General features: G+C 38.5%; 3 protein-coding genes across 5 annotated transcripts; 1 reads left to right on the forward strand and 2 right to left on the reverse strand.

Moving 5' to 3' along the window:
- Positions 1-6: 6 nt before the first annotated feature.
- Positions 7-3090, reverse strand: LOC112139648 (chondroadherin-like protein; the record flags this gene model as incomplete). The annotated part of the gene is made up of 8 exons (XM_036211117.1): positions 2702-3090; positions 2488-2633; positions 2091-2329; positions 1380-1654; positions 970-1306; positions 538-890; positions 250-416; positions 7-134 (listed from the first exon to the last, which is right to left on the reverse strand). Coding segments are annotated over exons 1-8 (1699 nt in total), but the record flags the coding sequence as incomplete, so codon positions are not given.
- A 1218-nt stretch (positions 3091-4308) lies between these two features.
- Positions 4309-14151, reverse strand: LOC112139652 (ran GTPase-activating protein 1). 2 transcript variants are annotated; one of them, XM_024262485.1, is made up of 16 exons: positions 13995-14151; positions 13077-13196; positions 12844-12971; positions 11974-12033; positions 11709-11888; positions 11464-11598; positions 9836-9994; positions 9357-9470; positions 7941-8040; positions 7750-7834; positions 6450-6594; positions 6246-6362; positions 6063-6168; positions 5148-5236; positions 4936-5057; positions 4309-4769 (listed from the first exon to the last, which is right to left on the reverse strand). In XM_024262485.1, exons 2-16 carry the CDS (start codon positions 13186-13188, stop codon positions 4688-4690), a joined length of 1734 nt encoding a protein of 577 aa, XP_024118253.1. In that variant the 5' UTR covers positions 13189-13196; positions 13995-14151; the 3' UTR covers positions 4309-4687. The 2 variants fall into 2 exon arrangements, with proteins under 2 accessions (XP_024118253.1, XP_024118254.1); XM_024262486.1 differs by having other exon boundaries at positions 4894-5057.
- A 336-nt stretch (positions 14152-14487) lies between these two features.
- LOC112139649 (zinc finger CCCH domain-containing protein 7A) lies at positions 14488-20206 on the forward strand. 2 transcript variants are annotated; one of them, XM_024262483.2, is made up of 6 exons: positions 14488-14790; positions 14982-15048; positions 15197-15233; positions 16228-16425; positions 19724-19882; positions 19960-20200. In XM_024262483.2, the coding sequence occupies exons 2-6, from the start codon at positions 14990-14992 to the stop codon at positions 20086-20088; spliced, it is 582 nt and encodes a 193-aa protein (XP_024118251.2). In that variant the 5' UTR covers positions 14488-14790; positions 14982-14989; the 3' UTR covers positions 20089-20200. The 2 variants fall into 2 exon arrangements, with proteins under 2 accessions (XP_024118251.2, XP_036067011.1); XM_036211118.1 differs by lacking the exon at positions 14488-14790 and having other exon boundaries at positions 14818-15048; positions 19960-20206.
- The last annotated feature ends 3718 nt before the right edge of the window (positions 20207-23924 follow it).

The raw sequence follows: 23924 nt of genomic DNA on the forward strand, positions 1-23924 counted from the left end.
TGCTGCCCTTCTGGTTCATGGAGGCATTTTCTAGGCAGGATGTGAAGACATCAGCATCTCTGACCTGCTGACCTCTGAGGTCAGGAGGGTTACCACAAGTTGCTGAAACTTCAAATCTCACAGTCTCCATCCACCTGAAACACAAAGAATAAAATTATCACAATAAACTTGTACAGTGAACACATGCTGTAGCACACATGGGCTAAGAAAATGGTTGAAAACTCTCCTGTTGTAATCCTGCAGACTGACCTGCGTAGGGGGAGCAAGGCACAGCTGCACAGCAGAGGGTTGTCTCGCAGGTCCACCCCTTCCAGGCTGGTGAGAGGCCTCAGGTCAGGAAGCTCCTTCAGCCGGTTTCCTCTCACAGTCAGGATTCTAAGAACTGAGCCCAGGTCCTGCAATGCATCTTGAGATATCTGGAAAAAAATCCAAAATACTAACTAACCAAACGGTCTGAGATTAATTGTAAAATCAAAACATTTAAATCAGACAAACAATTCGGACAAAAAATTATGTTTGACAACCTAAATCTTCTACCTTTTCCATTCCCATTTGATCCATGTAAAGACGTTTGAGACTCTGGGATAAGGGCTGGAATGCTTTTCGTTCAACCCTCAGAATGGGATTTTGAGATAAGCTGAGCTCCTCCAGGTTTGGGGCGCCGGTTAGAGCGGAAGTCGGTACCTCAATGAGCTGATTGGAATCCAGGTAAAGACTTCCAATGGAAGCAGAGCTAAGAGCACCTCTGGTAATCACACTGATACTGTTGTTACTCAAGTACAGTTCCCTAAGAGTAGGAGTTACAGAAGACAGCAAACCAGAAGGCTCTAGTTTGGAAATGTTGTTACGCTCCAGGTGTAACACAAACAAATTTGGTACGAGGGACAGGGCTGTTAAGAGACAGAGAAGCAGAGCATCCGTCAGTTCTCCTGTGTTCTGTAATAACACTTTAAGTGACCTTTCACTGACCTGATCCAGGGAACTGTGTCAGCTGGTTCCCCTCCAAGTGGAGATAGGTGAGGTTTTGGATTCCAGCAAAGATCTTTGGATCCAACAATGTGAGGTTGTTGTCAGAGAGATACAAATAAAGCAGGTGGTTCATTCCCTGGAAGGCGCCGCCTTCGATTTCACGGATTCTGCAGGATTCCAGGTGAAGAGAAACCACTTGAACGGTGCCTGGGAAGCTGAGAGCTGGAATGTAGTGGAAGTGGTTTCCACGGAGATCGAGGAGCTGCGTCTTTGCTGGGAAGCCTCTGGGAACTTTGGTGTGACCTTGGGCTTCACATGTGGCATGATGTGTTTCAGTCTACAAGAAAAAAGAAACATATTTGTGACATGTTTACACTGTAAAGAGATTATTCTGAAGCTAAAATACCTACATCACATTCACATTTAGGTGGGCATTTGACTCTCTGCTTGGGCTTGGCTGTGACTGTGATGTTTCCTTTGCTTTCCTGCTTCTCCTCCTCTTCCTCCGTCTTCTCGTCTTGACTGTCACTCCCACCATGACAGCGTAAATCTGACGAGCTCACTTCCTGCAGCAACTCCTCAGACAGATGTGGTGGTCCGGTGCACGCTCCCAGCAGCCTCACTCCTCTGGCGGTCGCCCACTCTTTCAGAGGCTTTAAGTAGCAGTTACAGTGTATTGGGTTTCCTGGAAGAACATTTTTATTTTATTTTTTTTAACAATTTTTTTTAATTTTTAAACGTCTTTATTGACAAAAAACACTTGATTTGTGATTTTTTTAACTAATCGACAAAAGTAGTAATTTTGAATAATCTAAAATCTTTTCGTCTGAAGAGAATTTACCTTAAAAGGTTAGCTAAAAACATTTTTCCTTACAGCAACATTTCAATTATTTTAAAGATAACCACTAATTATTAAATTATATTTCTAACTTTTTCTTTTTCTGCAGCTTTTCTAATATTCTGGAATCCATAATCGACTTTCATCATGCATATGAAGGTTAAATGAAGGTAATTCTGAAGACATCTTTGAAATAAATTCATAAGTAATTTTTCACAATGCAGTAACATTAATAAAAACCTCTGCACCCTTCTGTTCCGCATTGAAGCAAACATTTTTGTACCATTCAGGTTTAGGACGTTTAACTCTTTCGGACCAGAGAGGGGCTCTATGTAACGGAGCTGGTTGAAGCTGAGGTCCACATGGGAGAGGAAGGGGGCTTTGGAGAAAGCCTGGTCAGATAAATCCTGGAGTGACATGTGATGGAGAAGGAGGTGTCTGAGTTTCTTCATGGAGACGGCCTCTTCACCGAGGTAGGTCATGGGGTTGTAGCTCATATCCAGACGTGTGACTTCAGGGAGTCTGCAAAGAAAAAGTGAACCAAGAGCTAAAGTCTGCATATCTTATCCTTCTTTCCAGCACTTTAAGTCCTAATAGATGTTATATATATTTTTTTCAAAATAGTCATCATTTTGTTATTTTGAAATGAGTAGATGTCATTGATCATCTGCTTGTCCTACCTCATCATGGTCTGTGTGGGGAAGAACTGCAGCTCATTGTGCTCCAGGCTGAGGCGGTTGAGCGTGAACAGACCAGCAAACGCCTCAGGAGCTAGGTTGTTCAGGGAGTTGTGGCCCATCCGAAGCCATTTGATGTTTTGTAAGCCCTGTTAGAGGGTTCATGCCATTTTAGCAGGATTTTCCTCCATGCATTCATGCAATATCGCTTGGTTACCTGGAAGACCATGTTGGGGATGTAAACCAGCTGGTTATGGTTCAGGGCCAGCATGTTGAGGGGGCCAAGCTGTGAGAAAGCTCCAGGCTGGATCTCCTCGATATGATTATGGTCCAGATGCAGCTCCTTTAGGGACGAGAGGCCATCAAATGACTCCTGGAGGAATTAGGATTAGTCAGTTCTAATTAAAGAAAAGAAACAGCACTTCTTTGGTTTGGATCTCACCTGGTAAAGAAGGTCAATTTTGTTGTAAGCCAGGTTGAGCAAGACCAGTCGTCCGAGAGCGCGGAGGGCGCCCTCCTTCACCTTGATGATGTTGCAGCGCTGCAGGTTGAGGTGGGTGAGGTACGGCGTGTGCAGAAACGCCCCCCTTGGTAAAATATGGAGGTTGTTATTGCTCAGATCGAGTTTCACAGTGATCTAAAAAGAAAATAAATCAATAATATCAAGCAGATCATTGATTATTAGAAGTGTAACCATTCATTTTAACAACATTTCAATTCATACAATAATTTATGGCTGCCAATACGATTCAGTGTTGATTTTGGTTCATTTTGATCTGATTCACTGATCTAAAATGACATTTTCCAATATTGGTATAATCCATTCATTTCCTTTTGAAACTATTTTATAACGGTATAGGTCGATTTCATTAACAACTTCCCTCAAACGAAACGATATGGTTGGATTGGAGGAATAAAAATCAATTTACAATCAATTTACAAGTGTAAAGTGTAAACACGGAAATCGACTCAACTAAAAAGAAAAAAAAAAAAAGAAGCAACAAATGATTTGAATTCCTCACCTCATCTACTGTCGGGATCTCTGTGAGGTTTTTACCAACACAGACTGCTGAAAGTTTGGCGCCGTCACAGCTGCAGTCTTTAGGACATTTTCCTACTTTAATGGGTGAACTTAGAGTTAAAATGAGCAGAAGTGTAGCAGCAGAAAGGAGCAGCATCTGAGAGGTAAAAGTTAAAAAATATATAGGGAAAAACATGAACGCAAGCTGCATACTGTTTAAGGAACTACTTCCAAAATGCAACATAGGTAAAAGCAAATGGAAGAGTTAGAATTGAAATCAGTTTACCTTCAGCAGTTCGTCCCACTGCCAGAGCGTCCCAAGGATACAGAAACAAAATCCTCCAGGTTATCTCCTTCCAGAGGACTTTCCCACTCCAGCAGGTTAAATAACAAGGCTCTGGTAAATTCTTTAGAGGTGACCCCTGATCCTGGTGCACCCTGCTAACTCTCACAGTGGTTGAACATTTCCAGACTTACTTATAGCTACAAATTAAGACAAACATATGTAGCAGAAAAATGCATAAACTTTTCAACTTAGTAATGATCAAACCTCTTTTATTTTAAACTTGATATAACTATTTATCTTCACCCATAGACAGTTTTATTTGTTAAGGGACAACATGTGGCCTTGTGAAAAAAAAAAAAAGAACTGTATTTTTTAGGTTTCAAACCATAAAACACATAACATGAATCAACAAAATAAAAGTTTGGATGTAAATGTTTTTTGATATAAACATTTTCTGATTTCAAACTAAAGCACTGTATGCATGAAAACATTGAGAATTAACAATTTAAGACAAAAATTCATATAACAAATAAATGTTTATTTTTCATCACGACAAAGCATAAAACACTGCAGTAAATATGCATCAATATTAGGATTTGACCACATTAGGGGGTTCATATAGTTTTGTTCAAATATAAAAAACAATCTAAATGCAAAGAAGAAAACACAACAAACGCCACAGGAGAATTGATCGTTTCCAGTTTGATGTCACTAACTGGGAGATTTGAAAGGAGAGGCCGGTGATTGTCCGTCCTGTGGATTTACAAGAGTGTATTTCACTTCAAACACAATGTGTTCAAGTCCAAAAAGCCTGAGTAGTGCCTCATTATGGAAGTGGAGCTGCTTTCCAAAGGTCCATGAGTGATATAAGATCAGTCCATGTGTGAGGATGCGCCTCAGCTCTGAGATCCAATTCTCTGAAGCGTCGACTGGAGCAGGTTTTTAGCATTTCCACACGACTCCAAGGTCTTACTGCTCCTGTGGATGAAAAGGTTTTTTAAGCTTTTGAACATGTTTGTGACCTATTTAACCGAAACATTTGGGTCACCAGAAGAGTGTCTACCATCACCACAGCTGATGAAGCGTTCTGTCTACTTTGTACCTGTAAGCCGACTGCTGAACGGCTCATTCAAGATGTCCTTACCGGGACATGAAGGCCTTCAGGACGGCCACGCTCTCTTTGGGAAAATAGTCCTGGCGGACTGCATGCTCTATGGCGTGGAGGTGACCGGGAACCACCAGCACAGGCTTCACTTTGTCCTCACTCTGAGAGCACACAGACAATGGAAAAGAGGTGACAAAGTCAAAAAACAAGACGCAATATTAAAGTGATGTTTTCAGAGAGTAAAGCTTTACCTTGATGAGGCCGAGCAGCACTAGCAAAGCTGAAACAAAGCTGCAGCCTTGGAAGGAGGTGGTGTTGAAAGCTTTACTTAGAAGAGCATCTGCAAGAAAAAAAAAACACTATTTACATACGGATACTTTACTTTTATTGAAATAAAACTTTATTTATAATGGAGACTCTGGCAGCTCAAATAAAACAAAAGATGCGATAAATGAGAAAAATGCTTTTAAAAAGTGTAATTTGCGTATAAAATCTAACATGAAAATGTGAAACAGAGTTGACTTTTTTTTTTTAAACTAGTTGGATTTAACTATAAATGACCCGCCCACTTGTTTCTGTGCGTGATGAAGAATATAGTGCATAAAACTGTTAAAGCAAAGCAGCATAAACCAAGATGATGAAACTGCTCACACTAGGCTGGGTAAATGATCAATTTATAACATGATTAAGAATTTCATACAAATTACTGCTGCTTTAAATACGTATATAGTTTTTTGTTGATTAGACTATACAGAAACAACCATATTTTGCCATTTTAACTAACAGTAAATATTAAGATAACTGGGTTGGGATTATTCAAGTTTGCTTCTTCCCATTCCTTTTCAAGCAATTATTTAAAATTAATTTGATAAACCTAATACTTAATAAATTCATTAAGTTGTGTGTGTAATGTATGTAAAAGTACACATATGTCCATAGCAAGAAAATTCTGGATTAAAAATGCCCCTTTTTGTCCTTTATCTGAGAGCCAGGGTGTGCATGATTTTGAGCAATTATAATTTGATATCATCATTTTATCTTAGCTATTTTCTAATCAATTTATTAATCAATATCTTAAATAAATTTGATATTGAAATAGCTTGAAATAAACTAATCAATCATAACTCAGTCAGTTTCCTCTGGGAAACACATAAGAAGAAGCTCACCGATTGTGTCCAAAACTGCATTCTTCACATCATTATTCTCCTCTTTGTACACGGATGCGATCTTAAGGAAAGCTTCGGCAGTTTTTGTGGTGTCTGTTGTGTCCACCTGGTCAAAGAGAGTTTCGGATGGTTAACAGTGGAATGAGCATCCTGTTTGCATGAAGAACTAGATGTTGTGTCCACCTGCTGCTGGACCAGCAAAGCTCTCTTGGCGCCCAGTTTAAGCAGCTTGTCAGGGGAGGGGAAAGTGAGGAAGGAGGACACGTCTGGAGGTCGGGGCGCTGACACGGGAGTGGAAACCTGTGAAAGAGAGCAAAACAATGTTGGTGTGGATATTTTGTTTGACTAACTCATTGTGTTCATCACATCCAGATCTATTTTTAAGACCTTATTTGCTTGGCTTTCCTCTTCCTCCTCTTCTTCCTCTTCCTCCTCTAGCTCCTCCTCATCTATTTCTTCCTCTTCATCTTCATCGTCGTCATCATCATCATCATCGTCGTCGTCATCATCTTCTGGCTCACCTTCATCATCACTGAAAATATAAGCATATTCCTGAAATGTATGGGGTAAAGTAAATTCAGTGATGAAGCTTCTGATCCTCAGAATAAAAACAGAAGATCGGTTGCTCCAGTCAAACCAAACAACAGTGAAGTATAGACATTTTAGTGTTAACAGACATTTTTTTTTATTTCTATCCAGGAACTAAAGCATGAAAGCAGCCACAGGCACAATTTCAAAATTATTTTTGTAATTGTGATTTATATAAACTAAAAATGCTTTGAATATTAATTAACAAAAGTGTCCAGCAGGTAACTATTACATTGGTCCATCTGAAATGAAAACTCACTCTGATCATCTTTTGATCTCTTGTTAAAACGTTCCTAGTGGTCTTTTAATTATTATTCATCTGTTCTTACCCAAAATCAGAAAACCTGTGTCGTTTTCTAGGACAGTTTCTGCAGGAGTTCATCAGATATTGTCCTGTAAATTCTGGGGGGGGATCATTGGCTTAGAGTAATCCCGCCTCCCTTCTGGTTGCTGAGAGCTCTCTGTTTACAAACCTTACCGCGACCTTACAGCCCCTCACTCCATGAGCCTAACGTTACCAGGGAAACGAAAATGGCGAGCAATATTGGAGCTAGCCGTACAATTTCATTTTTAAGACACAAATAAGCTCTTTTTCAAACAACATTTTTTCATCTGTTACTAAATTATAACGATTTGAATAAAGAAATACTCAGACATGCAGCTTTATTATTCATTTTCTTTTATTTATGTCCTTTTTCATGAGAAAAATTAAAAACAAGAACATGTTAAAAACACCAAATGGATTTCTCTAATGTTGTTAAAAACTGAATTGTTTTTATTGACCTCTCTGGTCCTCATTATCATGTCTGTCGGTTTTCGTGGTGTTGTTCTTTTTACTGTCAAACAACCTTTTGTGTTGCAGAACATTCTAGTGGAGAACTGACGGCATGAGTTAGCGTGCATCGGCTGCCAGAGCTGACAGACTGCAGTTTGTTTTGTTCTGGGAGAGTTTGGCACCAAGTGTAAAGAATAGAATATTAAGACAAGTTGTACAATAATAAGAAAGTTACCATTACTGCGTCTATTATTATTTTATTATTAATTATTATTTTGTTTATAATGCTTGTTTGCTGTAGCTCAAAAGTTTAACCAACATTACCTGAGTGAGCCGAGAAGATTTCCCATATCCATGCCTTCCATTGCATCTTTCAGGGCTTTACAGCCGTCCTCCCCCAGGGAATTCCCTTTTAAAAGAAAAAAAAAATCTCTTACTGCACTACAGCACATACAAACACTTCCTAAAACTGAGAATGACATAGAAATCAGTGCAGTGGCAGTAAAGATTCGTACCATTCAGATCCAGCTTCTGCAGCTGCTCTTTGTCTCTAACGGCGTGAGCCACAGCCAGAGCCGCTTCCTCTGTGATTTCACCAAAGGACAGATTGAGCTCCTGGAGAAAAGAAGGATTTCAATCAGAATGGAAATTCAGAGAATAATCTTGAGTCATACAGGCAATAAAAATAAAATAAATAAAAACAATGGTAGCATCTTAGATGGAGGTGTTCAATCAACACCTGAAGCTTCTCATGTAAAAATGAAACACCACAAAAAAAGATTTAATTACTAAAATGAGATAAGATTAAAATAGCCTGATAACCTCTTTAAATAACCTTATTGTACAAAAGATGTTCTGCATGGATAGGATACGTTGAATAAAGGTGCAACAAATAAGCAGAGTGACGTCTGGTTACCAGAGCTACTCTTAGCTTAAAACATTGATGTAAATAAAGACCCAGTGTGATAAAAAATTATGTTTTTGACATTTTCTTGTGTCCTTTTTCTGATGATGTAGGACAAATACTACGAAAATTAATCTCTAATTTGCATTTCTGAATATTTCTGTAATCAAATTGTTGTGAATCAGGAGCAGAAAAAAATGGAGTTTGAAAAAGCTTGTATTTGTTACATGGAAGATACACAGGGCAGGTCACAAACTCCCTGTTTGAAAATAGATCAAAAGATGACTGAAGTGGGAGTTTAAACCCTGGATGTGTTTGAAATTGTCTTCTCATTTGAGTTGGAGTCAAAGTTCCTCTCTGGAACCACTGATGGTTTAATTCCTCAAGCTGGGTGTCTGGTATGACCTTACAGTGGATTTGAACCCACAATCTCCAAGGTTATGTCAAAAATCCTTTACTACCGCCTATGTAGTGCACTATAGGGCATTCGCCGTTGTGTTGTGGTGTCTGAATGTACAATTGCAAAATCCAGAACCCTGTCTGGAAAAATCTAGTGAGCATCGAGGCTGACTAGTATGGCAAATATAGACCACAATGCATTGTGTTTGATCAATTAGTCATTTGTACATAATTTGTTTTTAAATATATAAATCTTCCAAGTGTTAATCATCAGAACACAGTGGATTAACAAATAGTCTTTGTAAAATGTTCAAATTTATTAGGTTTAACTATGGACATGGACATTATGTTTTGTGTTTAATTAAAAGTAGTAAACGTGTCTAAATTCCATTACAATTCAAGGTACTGAATAGTTCTTTAATAGTCTATTGGGGGTTGAGGAATAGTGGAGAATTCAGACTCAGCCTTCGTCCATCAGTAATTGTAATGGTGAAAATAACCCAAAACTGAAACAAGTTTCATTTATGTTACCAAATATATGATCTAATCTCTTGTTAAAAATGTTCTGGTTTCTTAAACTTCCACGAGTCACTGAGACGCTATCATCTCAAAGCTGGAAGAGTCTCACCTTCAGGGCGGGCAGCCCTTCAGCTACGGCTTCTGCGATGGCTTTAGCGCCTGCTGGTCGAACCAAGCAGTCTCCAAAGTTGATCACCTGAATGCTGCGGAGATGTTTCAAGGCCTGCAAAGACAGAAGTTTGTTAGATTGTGACTGTGCGTTATCATATTACATCAAAAATTCACGAAGAGTAAGAAACATTTATTAAATTCTTTCATATTTCAAGGATGAAACTTGTTAAAATCAGATTATTTTAAGGCAAATATCAAACTATTAGTGTGACTTTATTTAGGTATTAATGGCAACAAACCATCAACCCCCAGATGATTTAAAAATATTAAACAATTGTGCATAAAGGAGCTGAAGCTCTTCTGACTAATGGTAGTTTGCGATGAAGATGCTTACTTAGCACATCTCCATAGAAAACTCTTTAATGCTGCTCACAAACTATAAAGTCAGTTGAACACTCGGGTCTTTGGTGTCTGTACCTGAGCCATGGCGAACGCTCCCTTCTCTGTGAAAGTGTTGTCATTGAGGTTGAGGATTCGAAGTTCTGGGTTGTGCTGCATGGCTGAGGCCAGAGCCGTCACACCGGGGTGGTTGATGCCATTCTGGGGCATGTGAACTTCCTCCAGGGTGCCGATCAACTGGGGACACAAAACATCACCACACAATTACCATCCCTGTGTAGAAACCTTACAGTCAGATTGGTAATAAAACTAGTGCTGTCATGCGATTAATTCTTGTGTGATTAATTCATTGTAACTTGTAATTAATTAATCTAATTAAATTGATTTAATCACAATTATTTTAAACCTAATAATTGCTGTAAAAAGCTTCATTTTGGGGTATTTTCATTTAAATTCAGCGAAAGATCAAATTGCAACAAAAAACTAACTTTGTAAAGTCAATCTTTACTTTTACACCAACAAGTTTTTTTTTTCCAATCTCGAGCAATTAAGAAAAAAACAAAACATCCAGTCCAGAGAGTTCAAATTTAACCCATACGGTAAGAACAGTTGGAAACATTTTCTTTAGCAATCCAGGAACTGTTGACCACAAACTTCCTGTTAATACCAAAACACATGTTGACAAACCTGATTCTACAGTTTACTGTCCCATGTGACCTCTACATACCCCATGAATTTATGACAACGGACACTCGTCGGGCTTTATCCCTTACATAATAGACGGTAGTTGTGGTGTTGTGGGCTTGTTTTAGGTTAGTTCTGTTAAAAACTATAAAGTCCCACATTGACGATGTCATGCGAGAGGCGTTTTTAGCTAAATGCAGATAAAACGAGGCAAGTAGACAGTTGGACCTTTTTGTTTTTTATATTTGAGAATGTGACAATAGCTATAGATTAAAAATCAAGTTAACACAATTTTTTTAATGCGCCAATTTGTCTGTAATTAATTAATAGCAATTAACCTGATAGTTTGACACCCTTGATCACCAAAAAGTTTCAGAAAGACATTAGTGAAGCGTTATAATAACACAGATTAGATATATATTTAACCTGCACCCAAAGGTGGAGGACAACAAGTTAAACTAAAATATTGTAGAATAGGAGCAGTTTTCATACAATACCTTTTACTGAAGTGGATTTGTGATGAAGAACAACTGCTCCCACTAAATAACTTTTTTTTTTTTTACAAATTACACTAAGGTTTCAGAAAGACTAAACAAAATTTTTATGATCATCTTTAAAATTTAAAGAACCTATTTGCTAAAAAGTTAACAATAAATTGTATATTATAGTTAAATTGTTACTAAATACTTTGGTGTTTTTTATGTCGCTCATTCAGCAGGATTACACTTGACTGACAAAATACTGAATTGATTCCATTTTGATTCACAAGTTTACCATTCAATTTCCAATTCAACATGACTTTTTTGTCACTTTTATTACACACTAAATTTTGTTTCATTTCGAAAAACTGTTTTCACATAACGAGCTAAAGGAAGGTTGAATTTTCATAAAGAAAGACTGAATTTTTAGGTTAAAAGCTAATAGAAAGGCATTTTTTGTGTGTTCCGGTGGGTTTGGCAGAAGTTAGGATGTAAATAACAAACTCTGAACGGACAATATTGTGTCAGTAAACTAAAAGGTACCTGGAAGGCTTGGGCGAGGGCGGCTGTTCCATCGTTCTCCAGGCGGTTCCTCCCCGCAACAAACACCTTCAGGCTGAGCGGGGTTCCCTCTGCACTGGATTTTTGATGACAAAGCTTCAAGGAAGCCGCTAAAATCTGAGGGGAAAAAAATTGAGAGGATATAAACATTTGTTCATTTTACCTATCTGTTGTTACAGTTGTCATTTGATTCCTGTCAGGTAAAGAATGTGTGTTTTCCTGTTTACCTTGCCACCCCCAATACCCATGCCACAGTTGTTGAGGCGTAACTCCTGTAATGTGTAGCAGGAAGTGCTCTTAAGCAGCTTTTCGATGCCTTTGACACCATCCGGGCCAAATGCGTTGTCGCTGAGGTCTAGAACAGTCAGCCTGGCTCCAGCCAGCATCACAGCATCACCCAGAGAATTCTACAACACAGGGAGACAGTTAAACTTTTATGAATGGAAACAAAGTACAGGTTTGACCATGAGCGATGTGAGAGAGCCAGTTTACCAAAGCGGGGGGAATCTCAGAACGCATACGGCCAGTAAACATGTCACTCCAATAACAGCACTGCAAATTCAAAACAAAATATGTTAAAAATATAATCAGGAATATTTGTAAAATCACAGTGAAAGTGTAACCAGGTTGTTTTCTCTGTTCACTCTGCATCCTGACACATCCTTATGGGCCATGTGGGTGGAGTCAAATGCTGCAGTCAGGCAATCAGAATTGAGAGAGTGAATCTATAAGCTGTCTCTACTACTGAACTGTAGGCTGATAACAACTGGTAAACACGTAAATAGGTTTGGGCTGAATGGATGGAGATCCTTTGAAAAAGCTGAACTGGGAGTCTGTAAATCTCCTTTTTGGATGTGTGAAAGGGCTCCTACGGAAATATCATCTCATTATTATTAGCTGTTTCTGTCAGCCTCCTTTAGCAAGGTCAGCTGCTACATTATTATTAACAGAATATCTGTTCATAGATAACATAAAAGCTCATTCGGTTTCTTTTTTTCTGTATGACTGCAATATTTCTTCTTTAGGATCTGGAACAGATGTTCAAAAGAAGACCGGTGAAGCAGGTCTTTCACTGCATAATCAACAATTTTGCAGTCAAGTGATGTCTGAACTTTGTGATGTAAAAACAATCCTCCAAAAACCACATTTACTCAACTGGATTTTCACGGAATAAAAGAATCTGACCACCTTGTACCATCATGTTTATAGCCAACCTTGATTGGTGAAAATGTGAATGTAAGTTTGTTTACTAGTTTAAATTCAGTTGACAACCCCCTTCTACACCGTAACGTCTACAAAAAACCCTTCACCTATTAGATAATTAAACTTAAAACCCTAAAGTATTGAAAAATAAATCCTAACCTTCAGATCATTCTTGCTCTCCAGGGCTTTGGCGATGGCTTGTGCAGCTTCAACGCCAACAGTGTTTCCCTCCAGCCTCAGAGCTTCTAAACCCTCAAAGTCCTGGATCTCCTTCACAATCTCCTCCACTGCAGAAAAAAACAAAGGGGTGATCACAAAAGGAATGAATATGTTTTGCCGATATAAACTTTTTCCTTATCAAAGGGTTACATGAACAGTTTTCACTTAATTACCTGACTTGGCATCGTCCAGTTTCCTCCCCTGACCTTTGTAACTCAGCTCTCCATCCACCACTCCTGTTTTGGCCAATGAAGCGACCAACTCTTCAACGCTATCTGTCGCCATCGGGACACCTGAGGACCAGAGGATTGCATGGTAAACCTGGAAGTAAGCACTTGACAACTCTGATGTGTCAAAACAATGCGGCCTCAAATATACCTGGATTAAAAATATGACACAATGGCTCCCTTTAAATTCGTTGTACTTCTCATATATCGACAATAAAACATTCTATTCTATTTATGAAAAAATAAAAGTAAATCCATGCAAAAACTAAACTGCATTTTTTATTTTTTTATGATTAAAATAAAGATAAATCCAATATAAAACCTTATTTATATATATCCCATACGCATATGTTATGCAACACCCTTAATTTTGTGCCTAAATTCTCTTTTAAAACTTTTTAAAATGCAGATTGACACTAAAACATTAAGTAAAACATCAGGACAGAAAAGTACTCATTTCGTGCACGGTTTTCCCATAAAACCACTGACGGTTAGCCGGCTGTTGCTAGCTCGATGCTAACACACCGGCTCGCCCCGCCGACATGCGTGTTGTGTCAACCGTTGACTCAGCAGCACTCAATGTGCATTTCCCCAAAACTATTTTACTATTTAAACCTACATACTCAAAACTTTAAGCTGTATCTATAATAAATCACAAAAACACAAAATAACGTATAGTTAATTTGGCTAGCCCTTCAGACTGTGATTAAAGTTAACCTGGTTTTAGATCGGCCTATTTTTAATTTGTGCCCATAATGGTGTGCGTTGTGAATCATCGGATTATAACAGTGTTCTCGTCGACATATTACGTTTTTGAATCGCTTAACGTCCAAGTTTTTAACTACAAAGCAACAAGATCATTACCACAACAATGCTGTGACGATTGAATCCAGTCCAGGAACACGTTCCCACTCGCACTGCTGTTCAAAACCAAAACTGAGCAGGAAACTACTCCTGACGAGTGCAGAGCAAGGGCACAAGGGACTTGTAGTTCTATTGACTACCACGGTGCGTTCAATTACTCCACGTACAACAGAAACGTACTTTTAAATGGCGAGATATCAAGCTATAATACAAAACTATTTAAAAACTACTCAACTCAGTGCAAATGCATTGTTTTGCATAGCAAAAATATGCAATGTGAAGACTTTGTTAAGAAGGCTAATGGTTCGATCTTTCAACAGACTTGTCTAATCCCATAATGCAATTTTTAAATAGTTAAAAACGTCAAACTTGCCCGTTTCTGTCTTCCACCCATTAAACATTTTAAGAAACAGGACATAGGTCTTATGTTTTACTTCAGAATATAACAAATACAGTTAATGAATTCTCGAGAACACTTGTTTTGCTTGTTATTTCGACATTTCTGCCAGCAGAGGGCGCCCCCTTCCAGAATTACTCCTACTTGTCTGTGACGTCATCCCGTTCAGTCACGTGACGAGCGGATCGCTGCAGAGAGATCTGCAGCTGGAAATCGAAACTTTACATGGGCGATGTACAGAAACGCCACCGGGCACCAAACCTCCGCGTGTTTTCTCGGTTTTTCTTAAACATATCTTCGTTTTAGCTCGGCAAATAGTTCGCGGTATTTTTTTTGAGCTCACTCACCACTTGTTTTTAAACTTTGGGTCGGTTCAATGAACTTCCTCTCTTCCATCAGGTATGTGTTTTTACTAAAATTGACGCTGGAGTGCCTTGATAAGCATGGGGCATGCTAGCTAACTTTGCTATCAAATTCTGCCAGTCATAGTTTTAAATTTCATCGTGAAATTGGGGTTGCTCTTTGTACCCACTATTGATGCCTTTTTTTTTTAATATATAATTTTATTTTATTTTTTATCCCCCCTCCAGCGAGGAACATGGACCCTACCAGAGAAAAACGCAAGGAGGACATTAGGAAGGCTCTGGCTTTTATACAGTAAGATTATATGCATGTTAATTTTATATTTCACAGTAAACGTGCACAAAATGAAACTGACACTGCACCCCCTTTCTCCTCCATCACCACCACCTCCTCCTTCACCTGAATACTTTTAATTTCCTCTAACAAGTGTGTCCTCCCTCAGGTCCTCCCTTGCTTACCCAGATCCAGAAGGCTATCAGGTAACACATCTTTTCCCCTTTTAGCACTTGCTCAAAATATTTGGAGGGAACTTTATTCATATTGTTGTTCTTATAAAAAAAAGATCTTTGAATTAAAGTTGTCACAAATAACTGTGTCCTTTGTGTTTACAAGTAGGTTGCTTATCTTTAAGTGTTGACGATCAAGCTTTGTAGATAAATGTTTCTAGAATGTTCACCACATCATGTTCCAGCAAAACAATGCCAACCTCATTCTACCTTTACAACAGGAGGTGTATCCCATTATCCTACCAGGTCAGAGTAACGAAACAAAGCAAAATGAAACTACACAAGAAGAAAACAAATGTAGTCATACAAACGATTCCTTTAGTGTCTAAAAAGGAGGAAATATAACAGTTCAAAGATCAAGCCAATTTGAATGTATTTATAGCCTTAAACTTATGTAATCGAGGAACTATAAATAAAGTTTTTACAAAAAAATGAACTGATATAAAATATTTACTGAAGGATTGAGGTCTATTTTTGAAATAATAATAATGCATATTTAGTATAAAACAGTATCTCTACTGCTTTTTATTTATTTGTTTTATTTTTTAGATTTCATCTATTCCTGTGAGTTTTCTGTGGTTTTATAGTCAAACCTGAATTACATTTGCAATATTTACTCACAGAAATATTTTCTAATCCAAATGACTAATAATAAAAGTATTATCTTTTCATTGTGAATCTGGCAAAGCAATAGACATGTAACATGTAGCTATCCACTTCTATCAAAAAATCCTGTTTTTAGCAGTAATTCTAATCCATATTAATAAAGAACATTTGGATAATTTCTAAAAGTCTGAAGCATATCTATAGACAGTTAGGTTTATTATTTCTCATATTTTATGAAAAATATAAAACTATTAATAGAAGTTCTCGAAATGGCATGTAGTGTCAAAACTAGTTTGTGTACGTCTTTATGACGTGCCTCTTGATGTCGATTTTTAAAATATTTTTGTTCTGCTCCTCCCAGGATTACCTGACCCAGTTGGTATGCAACCTGCTGGAGGAGGGAAACGCCTTCTTCAAGGACGGATTGTGGGAGCAGGCAGCCAGGGAGTTCACCGAGGGTTTGAATGTGTCGATCTACGCTGAATCAGAGGAGATCCAGATCCCTGAAGCTTTGCAGGAGAGCCTGTTTGTCAACAGAGCTGCTGCCTACCACAGCATGGTGAGGCGCGTTTTATTCCTCTATGTGTAAACATGCATTTTATTGTGCAACAGAGCATTTTAGGCTGCTATATAAAGGTCAGAGTTCCAGACAAACTGAAGTTATTTAAAGATATCATATGCAAACACGTCAACTTTAGAGCAGAACGGTTCTGTTTGCATTAACACTTTTAAATGTCAGCAATCACATTGAAGAACAATGATTGAAAAAGTTACATTTCTTGCATCATTTCTATTAATGATTACAGATTTCCAAAACAGAAACTACAGCCAGCAAAAACAGTCATCCAAGTCAGATGTAGATTTTAGCTCACGGTACTAGCGCTTCATGTGTTTAAAATGTGAAATCACATTAAAAATGTAAACATATATCTCTCATTTTATCAAGAAATGACTAAAAAGAAACTCCAGGATTTGTTGTCTTTCTGCTATCTGTTCTGTTTTATTATTTATTAACATAGTTTTATGCAAATTTATACACTGTCGTAGTTTATCTAAATGTCTGATTGGTTAAATCAGTGTTGTCAGTATACATTTGAAAGAAAAATTTAAAAAAATTAATTCAAAAAACATAATAATAAAATGCATTTTATAGGTATTGAAAGGACTTTAATACACATTTTTTCATGTTTTTGGTGACTAAATACTTTTTTGCCCTGCTGTAGCATATTTTTTGAATAAGATTTTATATATATATACCTCGTAACCTATATTGTAGGACCAATATTTACATCTATACTTTTTCTGAAGTTTAGTTTAATGAGTTAAATAAACTAGAAGCTGAAGAAATGTCAATGACCTCCAGTAATCTGTGGGTTCTGCTGATGTGACCTTGTTTTAAATATTAGTTAATAATAGTTTCCATGTTCTAATACTGTTAAAAATGTTTAAACCACAATTGACACTTTAGAAGTTCTAACATTTAAAGGAATATCAGAGTTCAGAGACATATTTTTCTTTAATTTTACGACCTCTTTCCTGCTAAATTCCATTCATTCATGATCTATTGTCTCCTCATCCTGTGTAGAGTCACTGGAGCGAGTCCCAGCTATCATGTGGTGGTGGGGGGGGCAGGGTTCACAGTGACTCCTACAGAGGGGGGTTAGAGCCTTCTATCAACCTTTGAAAGGTGTTTTTAGATGGACGCCGGGGGCTCAGAGTAAAACCTTTAATGCACATCTACAGATAAATCCCCAACTGGCAACTTTCTAATGTTGGGTGAATCCACCCCTTTAGTTCCTAAAGTGTATATTGAAAAAAAAAAACAACGAGTCAATATTATAAATAATCGGCAAACGGTAAAAATCCAGTCGTTTCTTATCAGGATTTGTTCTTCAGAGATTCAAATTCTGCATTAACTTTTATCTTTTTTCAGCAATTAGAATTTTATATAACAGATTCTAAAAGATTTTGCGAGTTTTAAAGTTAGCAGAAATACCCAGAGAGATATTTTTACCCATAAGAGGTTGTTTTCAGGCTGAGGTCTTCCCCGCCCCCTCAGACAGGTAAGGGTTAAAGTGTGGATTCAGCAGTCTGACCCACACATGCCACCCCATCAATCAGCTACTCTCTGTGTTTACTGAAGGACGGCGCAGATGTTTGTCTCCACAGCTGTGTGACCTTAAACTGCCCGATAATGGACGAAAGAGGCAAAGAAGTCTGACTTTTCAAATCTTAGCCTTCTTTGTTTCCTCTGAATGTGCACACACTGTGGAAGGATTCTGAAAGCATGAAAACCAAAGCAACTTTATGATGTTTTATGCTTTTTGAATGCTGTACAAAGTCGGGATAAACAGCACAAAAGTTACACTGTAAAGAAATCCGACTTTTTTTCTACTTAATTTGAGGGAGGCTTTTCTGATCTCCTCCAGATCTGAGGTGAGGGTCTGCTGCCTAAGCAGACGGTGCTTTCTTGTTAAAAAAAAATAGTTGGAAGTGTTTTATCTCTGTTTCAAGGTTGCTGTGGTTCAACCCACACAAACTCCGACGAAGAAGAGCAAGAAAGTTTTGACTTGTTTTTAGGCTTTTACAAGTAAAAAGACATGTTAAAACGATGTCGTTTCTTCCCTTCATGTAATTATCCTGACACTCGAGGTCAAATGACCACAAGAAGCAGTTTATGGCAGCCCTAAACACTTCCAGTATTGTTTCAGCAGCAGAGAGGAACCCGACCTCTGGTTTGTTTTGACATTAAGCTCTTTTATTGCATTCAGTCTAAAGCAATTCAGGTTTCAGAATCTGTTGGTGAAGTTCTTAATCTACCAGTTTATAAAAGTGTTTCCATTGGACTGTAATGATGGTTGATCATGTTTTGCTGTATCACCTGTGCAGTCCACTGTGATGGACATTTTTTTGTTTTTAACGTTATACTAAAATAAACTTACTGTACCTACATCCAAATGGTGTTTTTCAATATCTATATGATTATTTTTTCATTTTGAAATGATTTTTTTAAACCCCTAAAACTTAGTGCTGCAACAACATGATTGATCCTCCTAAATGGCGTCTAAACTTTTTGCAGCCATATTTTCAATCTGCACAGACGTCTAGACTATAAACGGCCCAAGTTTGCTCAAATGACACATTTGATCTGGTTTTTCCTTCAGACTGTGATATTTTTGTTTTCTTTGTTTCTGCAGAGGAAGTAACTGAAACACAACAAAAGACAAACTGAAGTCCTTTCAAAAATAAAGTACAGCAAGCTTTCAAATCAGATTATTTTAAGTTTAATTGTTATTTTTTGCTCTTTTTTTTTAAATGAAATGCACAGCTGCAGTTTTGCTATTGTTCATGTGTCTAAAAAGTGTTGTGCAAAACTAAGTTTGATGACTTTTGGTGAAACTTCTACAAAGTGTTGTTTGCAAAACAGATTTTTTAATGTGTAAAATAGGAAAAAGATGTGGTTATAATAGCTCAATCAAGCACTTTTAGAAAACATTAAAATGTAGATTGTAATATTGCTCCCCCAAGTCATTACTGACATTTCTTTTAATTGTTTTTGTCTTGATTGGGTAGTAAAAAGGGTTAGAAAGGTCATTCCATCCCTTTGGACAAAAGTGGAAATGCAAACACAATCATTTCACGCTACATTTAATGACGTTTAAACTATTTGATCAGTTATTCATGACTTGGTTGTTAGTTTTTGTATGAGTTTTAACACATTCTTGTTGCTTAAGCTCCACAGATGCTGAGTGTGATTCCAGCTCTACTTGCATCATTTGTTTTTCCTTTTTAAATCCTCTTTCCAGCAGTTTTCAGCTAAACTTTTGGTTTGAAATATTTTCATTTCCTCTCTGCAGGGAAAGTATGATAAAGGCATTGAGGACTGCAACAGCGCGCTGGAGGTGTGTAAGGAAAGCCGCAGAGCTCTGTACAGGAAGGCTCTGTGTCTGAAGGAGCTCAGGAGGTACAGGGAGGCGTACGACTGCACCTCCGAGTGTCTGCTCAGCTGTCCTGAGGTAAACAAAGCACAGAGCATCTTAGAATTTTACAGTTTGATCCTTTAGTGATGGAACTGTTTTTTTTTTTTTTCCAGGACAAGCAGGGGAAGGAGCTCGCTCAGGAACTGACCGTCCTGTTGGGACTGAAAACCCGGAAGCCGTACGTGAGCACAAAAGTGAGAACGACGCAGAGGGAACTTATAATCTCCACCCATATTTTGTGATGTGGATGTAAATAATCACAAAAGAGGGGAATAGTCAGTGTGCAAATTCTTTGATTTAATTCCTTTTAACGTAAATGCAAAGTGAAAAAAAGTATGAGGACCAGAGTGCAGACTGATTCAAAAACTGTTCACTAACAATTTGCATGTTGGTCCTTATATGATGTTGCTCCGCTCCATTCTGATGCATCCACTTGTAGACATNGTTATGACTGACAGCGCTGTGCTGCAACACACTTTGAGTAACCCAAAAATTACGTAATGTTTACGACACGCTGAAACCGGCGAGTTCAGCGGAAAGTTCGTTTTATTTTGAAAATATACTGGATGCACTTCAAATTCGCTCGCGTGGTTTCCGCTTTAAGTCGTTAATAGCCCCAACTTCACAGAAAGTGATGACGATCAGCTGCGGCGTCCGTCAAAATTTGAACCAACGAAAAGGATTCGCAGCGGGTCAGTCTGCAGACGCAGGACGTGAACGCCTGCAGTGGAAGTTTCTCTCGCACTTTTAATGTTACGAAAAGACTACGGCGCACGCAACGGAGCCGTGACGCTGGCGGTGTAAGCGCGGGGTAATGATGCAGTTTTAGCCAAAAAATTTGAAAGAGTTCATCAGAAATTCGCCTCTTAGTTGTGGGCGGGACTGTTGGGGTAGAGCAAGCCTGCCCCTCTTCCTGTCACCTGTAACTGAGAGCTCTCTGTTTACACTCCCTCCCACTAGCTTACAGCGCTCACATCCCCAGCCTAACATTAGCGGTGTAATAAAAACGACAGCTACATCATTTTATCCGGATCCTGATTCCAGTTCTGACCAAAGACCTTCATGGATCTAATAGTCTGCAGCTGGATGCATTAGAAAGGGGCGGAGCCAAAATAAAAAGAGGGGTGCTAGAATTCTAAGAGGGTCTATGGCACTGAGTTTATGCCAGCAAATATAGACGAGGGGCTTAAACAGTGATTATATGACAGGTTACTGGAACATTTCAGAGAAAAAAACAACTTAAACGTTATCAAGAAATATATGACAAACAAGATGATTTAGATTCTTTCAATTTAGAAACGTCTTTGACAGATGTTATACCTCATGTAACATCATCAGACATCTAGACTAAACTCTGACCGACAAACATTGAGAAACCTTTCTGTGACATACAGTAAGTTAAAGTCAGAAGAAGCTGAAGTCAGCAAACCTGATGTTGAAAACACAATTTCCTTTTGTGTGACACCAAACATTTCAAGGCAGCATCACATTTCAGTTTGGTCAGAACGATCAATAATAGAACTGACGGATTTTATCTAATGATTTACTGTGATTTATCTGGGAACCGTCCCTTAGGATTAACAATAGCTCTGTTTGATGATGGTGGGGGTAACCTGGAAGTGGAACCCCAAACCTCAAGTATTAAAGCTATAAATGTCATGGAGACACTAGACTTGACCTTAAGACTGGCAACAAACCCGTTTACCAAATACTGACAAACTGGACTCACTGCACAAACCTGAACGACCGAGATGTGAAGCTTTTGCTTGTTCATTAACCAGACCTGTGCGTGGGGGGGTATAGGTGCATGAACACAAATAATATGTCAATACGGATTCAGGATGTTCTGAATACTTAAGGCAGTGTTGTGTTCTCCACCAGTGTGGCGTCAGAGATGACCAGGGGCCCGTTCCAAGAATCAGGTTTTGTTGGAACTCTGAGTTCCTGAACTCCAAATTCAGTAAAACTCTGAGTTTTCGGTTCCAGAAAGAGAGATAACTCAAACCCGTGAAAGTGGGTCAAACCAAGCCCGTTCCAAGAAGCGGGTTAAGCTGAACTCAGAATCAATCACTATGGTAACTGAGTCTGTAACGAAACCTGGTCGGTAGCAGGTTTTCTTCAGGAAACTTAGAGTTCTCTGCGGTCTCCGCCCCTTTTTAAAGTGAAAGATGTTCAAATATGAGTTCCTCATGAACATTTAGAGAACATTCACATTAGAGACGTCACGTTTTCACCACGTAGAAACGAAAATGACATGTTCATTCATAGAGGATCATGTAGAGAGGAGGCTGATTAATCCAGAGGAAATGTTATTTACGTCGGTAGAGGATTTGGAGGACACGAGTCGACTGACTGCAGTTTCCTGATTCATTTCTATTTCAGAGATATTATAAATAGTGAGTTTTTACAGGGACTCGCTATTAAGAAATACAGTTTTCTTTTCCTTATTTTAGACCCTTAACAATAGAAATCATTGAATGTCAAACACCGAGAAAGCATCTGAACTCATCCACCATCCAGCACTTACGTCAAACATTAGCTCGGTCGTCACCAACGCTGCTTCCCTCTGCAGAGGTCTGAGTTCGATTCCCGGCTACGGAAAGTGTTTTTATGCTTAAAAAAGAATTCTGCGAATATGTTTTAAGTCTTGAGAATTAAAATTAAATAAATGCTTTTTTAACATATGCAGCTACAGTTTCTTTTTTAGCGTGCAGTGATATCTGTGTGTGTAGGTGGGGGGGGGGGTTACCAAACTGGTCATTCATGCGATTACAGAGATTACTGGTTAAATTAGTAACAGATCAAAAACCATTCCTTACTCAACAAGTGACAAAATAACCTTCCTGACATTATTTATTCATTATTAGAAATGATTCAAATAACTGCAGATATTTTCTCTCTGTTCTACCGCTGCAGCTGTGTTGCTTTTCTTGATGAAAATGTTCTCCTATAGTCGCATTTGCTTGAAGGAACTTATCAATTTCTGTCAAAAGAAGTACTAAACTCAGATGTTTGTCCCCGTTGCCATGGTGAATCAGGCTGTCTTTGCTCCATTGATCAGGGCTTTTAATGGTCGTGACGCTCACACCTGGTTCTGGTTCTGACAACTTCAAGTTGATTGAATCAAACATTTTCAGCTGTTCTGGAACCGAAAACCCTGAGTTTGAGAATTTAGAGTCCAGTGACTCTAAGTTAAGGTTTGAACTCTAAATTTGTTGAACCTGCTTCTTGGAACGGGCCCCTGGAGTGCTGCAGGAAACTCTGATCTTAAGACATTTAGCATCACCAGAATATCCGCTCTGTGTTCACCACAAAGACACATACACGTTTGTGGAGCTCTTCAAAATAAAAGCACCAGCTCTCTCAACATCGACAGTAGCTCCTCCCACACATGGCGGGCAGACGGGATCCTCCGGTTTTGAAACAGGTATAGGTGTGCATGAACACCTGATGTGCCTTACGGATCACGGACGCTCTGCACGGATCACGGATGATCTTTACAGATCAGATGCGGATCACAGATCATCCGTGTACCCCCAGCAGCTTCCCTCTGGATTTGATGTCCGACTGTACAAAGTGATTAAATTCTGAAGCTCAGAGATGCGAATCTGTCCAGCATCATCACCACTACTTCACTACATCTCCCATGATGCATTGGGTTAATGTGACAGCGTCTCTTACTGCACTGTTGTTTACTGTCATTAAAGTTAAATTTTTGATTTACAAAAAAAAAAAAGTAATTTTGACATTTTAGTGTTAAAGTTAAACTTATAAACATGAATATAATGTTGGTCTCTTTGTCTAAAATCAATCAAACATGCTGGGATTATATATTTGTTCATAAATTGCTCTGGCACAAACATAGACAAATATTGAATAATAATTATTTTTTATTTTGTTTTTGGGAGGGTAAGAAATTAAATTTTTATACCCTGAAAGGAAAAAAAGCGGCTGGGTGGCTCAGTGGGCTAGGTGAAGGGCTGACACGCAGGAGCCCTAGGTTCGATTCCCAGGGTTGTCCACTGATGCCCACCCAGATTGGGTCCTTAGGCCCTTGATGCTGCTGCCTAACTGGGTC

Source organism: Oryzias melastigma, unplaced genomic scaffold, assembly GCF_002922805.2.
Source record: "Oryzias melastigma strain HK-1 unplaced genomic scaffold, ASM292280v2 sc00589, whole genome shotgun sequence".
Lineage (NCBI taxonomy): Eukaryota > Metazoa > Chordata > Actinopteri > Beloniformes > Adrianichthyidae > Oryzias > Oryzias melastigma.

Bases quoted from the DNA above. Each gene is read 5' to 3' on its own strand.
- LOC112139652 (XM_024262485.1), bottom strand. From the start codon at position 13,188: ATGGCGACAGATAGCGTTGAAGAGTTGGTCGCTTCATTGGCCAAAACA. The intron at 11,889-11,973 runs GTAAACTGGCTC...CCTGTGTTGTAG, and splicing joins CTGAGATTCCCCCCGCTTTG to AATTCTCTGGGTGATGCTGT. The intron at 5,058-5,147 runs GTAAAGCTTTAC...GTGTGCTCTCAG, and splicing joins TGCTGCTCGGCCTCATCAAG to AGTGAGGACAAAGTGAAGCC.
- LOC112139649 (XM_024262483.2), top strand. From the start codon at position 14,990: ATGGACCCTACCAGAGAAAAACGCAAGGAGGACATTAGGAAGGCTCTG. The intron at 16,426-19,723 runs GTGAGGCGCGTT...TCCTCTCTGCAG, and splicing joins CTGCTGCCTACCACAGCATG to GGAAAGTATGATAAAGGCAT. The intron at 19,883-19,959 runs GTAAACAAAGCA...TTTTTTTTCCAG, and splicing joins GTCTGCTCAGCTGTCCTGAG to GACAAGCAGGGGAAGGAGCT.